This window comes from Gymnodraco acuticeps, unplaced genomic scaffold (assembly GCF_902827175.1).
Source record: "Gymnodraco acuticeps unplaced genomic scaffold, fGymAcu1.1, whole genome shotgun sequence".
Classification (NCBI taxonomy): domain Eukaryota; kingdom Metazoa; phylum Chordata; class Actinopteri; order Perciformes; family Bathydraconidae; genus Gymnodraco; species Gymnodraco acuticeps.
In genome coordinates this window covers 561,236-570,006 of record NW_022989894.1, presented here as the reverse complement: position 1 = coordinate 570,006, position 8,771 = coordinate 561,236, and the positions used below count along the sequence as shown (strand labels likewise).

The window sequence follows — 8,771 nt, the reverse complement described above, 5'->3', positions numbered from 1 at the left end:
ATCATTATAATAACGTAGGATTGCAACTCTTTGAAACTGTAGGTGGCTCTTAAAAGAGCCGTTGTGTTTGGGTGTGCTGGTCTCAGGTCAGTCTAAGCCCTCTCTCCGCGGATGCGACGGGCCAGCTGGATGTCCTTGGGCATGATGGTGACCCTCTTTGCTTGGTTCATCTTACTGGGGGGCAGCTACATGGATGTCGGTGCAGTCCACAATCATTGTGCAGTTGAAGGCAGAATGAATTTATTATTGACTCCGAATGAAGCACTTCATGTCATACAATACATTGACTTTATTTGTAATTGTGTAAAAAAATATGAGCATTGATTAGCAAGCAGGACCTGCAGGAACAGAGAATGGTGATGTATGGAGCTGGGAAGAGAGAAGAATAAAGAAAACAGATCAACTTTATTATCGGATATTAAAAATTCAATTTCAAAACAAGTTGCCGCTCCTACAGTTTTCTAGTATGTAAAGATGATTTCACATGACCTATGCAAAATATCACACTCAATACATGTGTGTCTCTGGGGGGTGCATTGTGCCTTTGATGTATATAAATAATATACCATAACCAAATACTATTACGTACAGTGGAAATCAGGTTGCCAGAGCAGGTCAGTGTGCATGTTCCTCAACGTCTCAGCAGTTACAGGTGAGGTAAAGAAAATAAAAGAGAAAAAGGTCAGTAACAACACTTAGTTTAAAGTAACAACACTTAGTTTAAAGTAACAACACTTTGAATAATTATCTCTTCTAACAATTTTCTCTCAGTAAGCACACAACGACTGTCTTTCCAACAGATTGACTCACTCTCATTGTCATCACAATGAAACACGTCCAGAAGAATGTCATGCAAAGCTCCCTGCCTGCCTTCGACTCTCCCTGAACTGCTTCCTTAGCACCCGGTGGAGGGCGCAGTAGGCTACTCTTCAAATGTTTCACGAAATACTTACCATCATGACTACTCTTACTGTTTAACATTTTGGTTTACTTCATGTAATAAAATAATAACTTCATGGTAAGGCTACTAAAAATGACAAGGCTAACTAATGTAATGCTAACTAACGTGCTCGCTACTTCTCGCTACTAGCTAACTTGACTATGTTCCATGCACAACATGTATATTACCTATGATATTACCTGATATGTCTGATCCAGCGACTCCTGGTCCTTTCATCAGACGGGAAGCGATAGAACGAGCAAGTGGTATGATCCCTTTTGTGATTACAACCTGGTACAAAGCACACAGGCATCTTGTAAAAGTGAACCAACCACTTGGAGCATTATCGCCGGTGACATCACTTACGCGACCCAGAATGGGATTTGTAGTCGCGTATTTTTCATAGTCTTATATTTCAACAGTTTTACGACAAAATGTGACTTTTTTGACATGGAAATGATTGTTTAAGATTGACAAACATCATATGTGTAGTTCGTGGCACAATTCAAACGGGATCAAAAGATACGTTTTCTCTCTCCATTGAATTCAATGTATAATTTTTCGCTTCCGGGGTCCCATGGACCGGAAGTAGATGGGCGTGACTTCGTCTCTCTATAGAGAGTATCTTTTGATCCCGTTTGAATTGCTCTTACAGAACCGACTAACTCCCCTTTTGTGTATGTACAGCTCTCAACATGCCCAGACTTGTAGTGATGTTCACCTCGTTTTATACTTTTCGCCTCATTCTGAAAGAAACAGGTGAAATTTGCTAACGTGACGGCCGTCTTTGTGATGGTGACGCGTATTGTGCGAGACCAGAGACCTGTAGTTCACTGAGCGGTTTCACACAAACAAATGTGTAACTTCACAGTTTTACGACACATTTTTATTTGTTTGACTTGCGAAATGTTCTTTTAAATTGACAAACATCATATGTGTCATTCGTGGCACAATTCAAACGGGATCAAAAGATAACCTTACTCTCTCCATTGACTTCAATGTATAATTTTCCGCTTCCGGGGTCCCATGGAGGCTCCCGGAAGGGGAGGGACTTCGCCTCTCTATTTCAAAAACCCTTGCGGAGAATGGCTGAACCGACGCAGCACAGCAAAACATTTAAATGTAAGTATGTAGTGGCGTAGAACATGTGTTGGTAAATATGTTACTTTGTTACATTTGTTTGTTATCACGAAAAATGTGTTCCGTGAAAGTAAAGCAAGTTCATAATTAGATAGACATCGTGAGGTATTTATTTTCGGCACAGTTTATGTTGAAACCGTTAGAGAGAGTGGCACACTTGTTAGCCTGTTCCATTCTTCTTCGTTTTCCGAAGCCGTGGCTTGGAAGCATACTTGCTTCGTTTCTGAAGGAAGTGACTTGGAAGTACGCGACTACCAAGCCAGTATCCTCGCGATTGAGAAACGGCCAGTGGCTCTGCAGCAGCTTTACTCGAGATTGAGAAAAATCTAACACAGAGGGTACACATATTATGTATAACAGACAGGAAAAAGTGGATTTTGCATAATAGGTGACCTTTAGGACCATTTAAAAAATAATTTCTGCCTCAAGCCCAATACAAGAGGTGAATATAATTTAGTTATTAAGACTGAACGCATTGGAAACACGATTACAAAAATATATCCATTAACAGTTTACATGTTATTCTGGATAAGTTCAGGAAAATAAGTTGCTATTATTTTCCAAATCTGAAAGAAACACTAGCAAAAAAATGCATTCAACTTCATTGTATTGTGGCTGCAGAAATCTCAGAGGCAGTTCTCTCTAAAATTGGACATATCAAATCCAAACAATCCGGCTAGATACCTATACAAATAACAATTATTTTCTCCAATGATTACATCGATAAAAAAGACATCACTGCACTCTACTATAAACACGAGGTTTATTGTGTCAAAGCTAATATTATATATTATATAAATAGCTGCATGTAGTTAACAACATTTATTTCACATGCTGCATTCACATGCCTCCTCTGGCTTCATGCTAAAGATGATTAAGTTGAACTTTGTAAGAAACTAATTAAAATGCAACAGACAACAGTTTAGGATTAAAGAGATTCTGTATTGAACGTGCAGCATGTTGGAGAATATCTAGTCAGCATTGAGAATTGAACCTACATATATTGAGCAGCAGATGGAGCCCTGGCATCACTTAGACTACTGATGTTGAATGAACTGCATCAGCTACATTCATTGTGCAGTTTGAACAGATGCAGTTTGAACATGATGATGCTGATTTAATGAAACGAGTAACAGGTTTAACTCTTCAGCATGTGCTTTTTTACATTTCACTGACATCACATATACAATGTATAATTCAGTTATTGTTAAATAACTGCACGTAATACTGAGTTGGCCTATAATTGAGTGAATATACAATTACAGAATAATAAATACATTACATCGTTTATCATAACATGGATAATTGTCTACAATCATTCTTCATCATGTTATTTTTGCAGCACTATAATTGCACTTTAATTCATTGCAGGTGAGTTTCACTTCTTATTCGTGTTCTTGGTCACATCTGTAACTACAGAGATAAGAGTAAAAAAAAAAAGGTAAGCACTATTGTTTTGCAAATTGTCCTCGTCCTGCCTCCAAACCTCCAAAATGTCAACTTTGCATGAGGAAAAATTGACAATGCATTATGTTCCCCAGATAATTCAATTGGTTTAAAGATTTGTATCTTCAGGTAACTTGACCAAATTCGGAGATACGTAAATCTCACTGGAAAGAGATGTAATACTGTACTTGACAAAGAGTAAATATTGATTGTCTCCTTGAACCCTTTGGCCTCATACATTAATCAGTGTAATGTGTAGTCATTTTAATACACTTCCCATTAATGGATGATGCATATTTAAACACATCAAGCACCTATAGAATAAATCCACTGCCCTGCACTTCAAGAAATCCTTTGTTTGAATCAATCTGAGCTCGTATTTCATTATGGTCACCAATTATGACCAATGTAAAGGTCCATTTCATTATGGTCACCAATTCTGACCAATGCATAGGTCCAACATTAGGACCAAAGTTCCCCTTGACATAGAGTAGATAACTTAGTTCAGTCTTTCATGTCACTTTCGATGACGGCCTTTGCAGCCCCCCCTGCCACCACTGAGACCTCGCCATGGGCCGCCTCCTGCCCCTTCTCCAGCTCCGCCTGCCTAGAGCTCTGCTGGCTCTGGTTGGGGTTGTTCTGGCTGCTCCACGACTTGCTCCTGCTGCGGCTAGGTTCCAGAGATTTCCTGTTTTCGCTGCCATTCCCAGAATCCTTCCCTCTGAAGCAAACACCACACACTAGGCCCAGGAAGGCCATTCTCATCTCACGGCTGGCCAGAGTGTAAATCACCGGGTTCATGGCTGAGTTCAGCACAGCCACTGCGATGAACCATTCAGCCTTGTAGAGGATGGGGCAGCGCTGCACACATGCCACATCCACCAGGAGCAGGACGAAGATGGGCGTCCAGCAGGCGATGAAGACCCCGACCACAATGATGACGGTGCGCAGCAGGGACATTGCATGCTCAGAGTTCCTGTTCTTGCTCACCTTTCGGCTGCTGGACTTCACAAGGATGTAAATGCGAGCATAAAGGACTGACATGGCCAAGAGCAAAACCATATAAACTGTGATACAGAAAGCTACATATTTCTTGCTGTAGAGAGGGAGAACAGTGGAGCAATCGTGGAGGTTGTCCAAGCAGTTCCAGCCTAGAATAGGCAAAGCACCAAGAGAAATGGCAATCAGCCAGCAGGTCCCTATGAGCAGAAACACTCTATAGTTCTTGTTGGCATCATAAGGCCTCATTTTGATCATTGTCAGGTGTCGTTCTATAGCAATAGCCAGGAGACTAAAAATGGAGGCTCCAAGTGCAACAAACATGCTTCCCTCTCTGACGAACCAGAGGGCAGGTGAGAGCTGCAGGGTCTTCTCCCCCGACAGCAGCAGGTTCACCAGGTAGGCCACTCCAGCCAGCATGTCACACAGCGCCAAGTTGCCAATGAAGAAGTACATGCGGTTGTGGAATCTGTGGTTTCTCCATATGGCCACCAGCACGGTGAGGTTCTCCAGGACGATGAAACTGCATATGATGAGGAACGCGATAGTTTTGGCGTCCACGGTGCCGGAGCTTGTGCCGACGCTGGGTCGATGCTCCAGCTTCCCTGTGTGGTTGTAGTGGCGGTACACCTGAGTGTTGATCATCTTAAAAGCACCGGCTGCTGACACTGGATGTCAGAAGTGAGCAAGGAATCCAGTGTCAGCAATTTCACCGTGTTTAACTGCAGGGTAAGATGTGAAGGATGAGAGTGTTATTTGAAAAAGCAGCCAATTTAGAGTTCTTGAATATTGATCCAGTTATACAGCATTTAATGGTTTTGTATATTCGATTTTAACTGGATCTAGTTTTCCTAATGGAAACAGATCTTCTTAAAGACTAACAAATAGGTACCTGCTGTAAACGTTTAAAAGTATACACTTTAAAATACACTGATGTTGTTTGTTTGTTTACATAGGAATTTTGGACCGTTGCCCAAACTAACAGGGGCTCATTTGAAAATGAAAATTAAGGTTTGCCTTAGCTTTTCATACACAGTAGTTTAACTGACAATCACAAACATACTGTACACTTAATCGATGACGATTTCACTGCACAGTAAATGAAACCTTGCAGATTTAACGTAGTTTATGCCGATTCAAGTTTTACGCAACTTACCGTGGGATGCTCGAAGTCCGGGTTTAGTTGAAAGTGAAACGCGCACAGAGAGACACACATTTAATTGCTGAAAGGTCGATCATCCGTGTTTTCCAGATTTAACGTTGAACTTTAATTCCGTCTCCCTCGGCTCAGTGGAAGAAACAAAGCTCTCTTCATCTTTTACTGATCTCTAAACTCCGCAGTGACGACGGTTGGCTGGAAGTCACACCCGCTCCTCCCCCTGCTGCTCCCCGGCCAGGAGAGGAATGAAGGGGATGAAGGGTCAGTGAAGCAAAGGCAACCAGGTGTGTGGAAACTCATACTCATGTCTTTTTCACAATATTTTTCACAATAATCCTGACCCCGACATGAACCTCAGCAAAACCAATCAGGAATACGTTTGGGGCACAACAACTTTAATGTTCCATATTACATTCACGAGTGTTTCATTGATATATAATTGTGTGTGTTTTGAGGAAATTCGTAGGCTACAGTAATAGTTTTTAATATATATATATAATGTATAATATATAGGCCTATGTATTATTTGTTTGAGCTTGTGAGCTAAAGCTAGCTATCTTGATTAGCATATTTCATAGTTAGCTACCTAACTAGCTAAAATTAATTACATATATAGCTTGCTTGCATTCGAAAAAACCATTTAAACATTGCTTATACAAAAATCATAACATGACATGGTGCCAAACCTAATCAAACATATCTCCTCTATTTTTATCATACAGTCTCAGTCTTGCTAGTTCTGTACTTCAAGTTAGCCAGCTAAATGTAGCCTTCTAGGTACTGGCCTAATACAGAGATACTTTAGCTATAAATTGACAAGTAAACATTTGTTTTAATATTAGGTAAGAAACAAACATACAAATAAATTCATAATACAAATTAATAAACATGATCTAAGTATAGAATAAAAACAGGGAATAGAGATTTCTAAAACTATGACTCTTTTTTCCTATTGAGTGACACAGTTATATTATGTATACAGCAGTGAAACAAAAACCAGGCTCTGTAGATATACACATAAATGTACATGAGTTAACTTCAACAAAAGTCTTTATTCTATACAAAAGTTGATTCTCCCTGCTGTCTTTCTTCTAGACATGGACAGAACATGATAAATATGAATCATACAATATGCTGTATGAGTCTAAGTTAAGATGAATGCAGCCCATCCTTTGTTCTGGTCCTTCTGTCGTGACCTCATATCCAGGAAGGATGGGCAGGGCTGGCAGCAAGGAGAGGGACACAGAGCCTGGGAGACAGAAAGACAGATGATGACTCTTTGAAAAAGACGTGATGGAGTGGAATCTACACAGCATATAATTAAAGACTTCCCTAACTAAAACTAAGCATAACATGAACAAAATGGGACAACAAATAAACCGTTTATTTAAAACAAAATCCAGAAATTCCACCAGGAATAATTGAGTCATCAGCATTGTGAATATAACTCAGATGCTAGGATTCTTACTGCTTTAGCCTACTTTATACAGTGCCCCACATTTGGTTGGTTGTGATTTCCCCCAAACTAAGCACATATTGTACTTTGTCACAGACCAAATCACTAAATTGTAGATCTCTTCCAGTGTCTGTGGTTAATAACCCAGATACATGTTTTGTGTGGTTGGATAAACAGCTGTGGTCTGGCATTTGTCCATTAGCATTGTTACAGTTACAATTCTCAGTCATTTCCTGCAGGTCGCACTGTGCCAGCAGCAATGGGAAAAATCTCCGGGAAAAAGCCAAATAGTTACTCTGGACCCGCAGAAAATCTGGGACCAATCACAGAGTGGGTCTACGGTAAGGCAGCTGGATTAACAGACGGGGAACATGGTTGGAAAAACCTTGGGTTTTTCAGCAAACTACAGTGATGTGGGGCTCGCATCTGCATTTACATAAACGTTGAGCCAAATATGAAACCAACAGCAAGTACAAACCAATTATATGTGGTGAAAGTGAGTCTATGTCTATGTTTATTCATAGACTACTGAAGAAGAACATGGGTGGAGGTTTTCACTTTTGCAGGACCACCCTCACTACTTTGGTTTGAGGGAGGCTTAATTCTTTGTCAGAACGACACAACAGTAATTAAAGCTGTATATGGCTTCCATTTTCAAGCATCAGTAGCTGTTCATCCCCCATAAAACAGCAAATGCACTGTATGTGTGATTTCCTGCCATTATAATGCTATATTATTTAAGTATAAAACCTACAGGCTGCAACCTCTCATTTGAAAGTACTGTACAATAAAGCCGCTGGCCTCAGAGTAGCTGGCCTCACAGATGGTTAAACCATTCCTCAGGGAAAGTTTCCACTGCTCATCTACAGGCTGCCCTGGACCTTATGCAGGATACAGTTTCTGTGTAATATTGTCAGTGGGTAGAAGGAGTATTCACATGATTTATTTAAGTCAAAGTAGCAATAACACTCTGCAGAACTGCTCCATTACAAGGGAAAAGTCCTGCTCCTAAAAATGTACTTTAGTAAAATTGCAATTCAAAGGTAGAGCAGGCCAACGTGTATAGCTACTCTATAAACTGTAGCCTAATACTTTTTTCTGGATATTTCAATCTATAATAATGTTTCATATTTTAAAGAATAACCATATGTTTTAAAATCTTAACCTGCAAATTAACATATTTATAGTTGTAGAGTAAATTAAGTATATATATATATGCACCATGACATCAAGTCAAATTCCTCGTATGTGTGAACCTACCTGGCAATAAACCCGTTTCTGATTCTGATTCTGATATGCTAAGGAAATAAAAGTTACATGACATTTTGTTTCATGAATCACAGAAAATGAAAATACTTAATTAGTACCTTCTTGTACAACACTTGAGTCAATCTACTTTCTAATGCTGGACATTGTTTGATGTAAAATAAATGTCCAAATTTGGACATAGAAAATATATATATTTTTTGTAATCTAAAGAGCTTTGCACAGGATCTTCTTGCTATCTGTGCATATCAATAAAATACATTTAACTCAGGGCATTAACATAATCAGTATATTCATTATTAAACAATATGCAATAAAAAAGCAGCGTACATTTACAATTATTCATACGGTATACTAAGAACATT

General features: G+C 39.6%; 1 protein-coding gene across 1 annotated transcript; it reads right to left on the bottom strand.

Annotated features, from left to right (window-relative positions):
* Positions 1-3,184: 3,184 nt before the first annotated feature.
* Positions 3,185-5,803, bottom strand: LOC117539102 (sphingosine 1-phosphate receptor 3). The gene is made up of 2 exons (XM_034205136.1): positions 5,682-5,803; positions 3,185-5,247 (listed from the first exon to the last, which is right to left on the bottom strand). Exon 2 carries the CDS (start codon positions 5,168-5,170, stop codon positions 4,031-4,033), a length of 1,140 nt encoding a protein of 379 aa, XP_034061027.1. The 5' UTR covers positions 5,171-5,247; positions 5,682-5,803; the 3' UTR covers positions 3,185-4,030.
* Between the last annotated feature and the right edge of the window lie 2,968 nt (positions 5,804-8,771).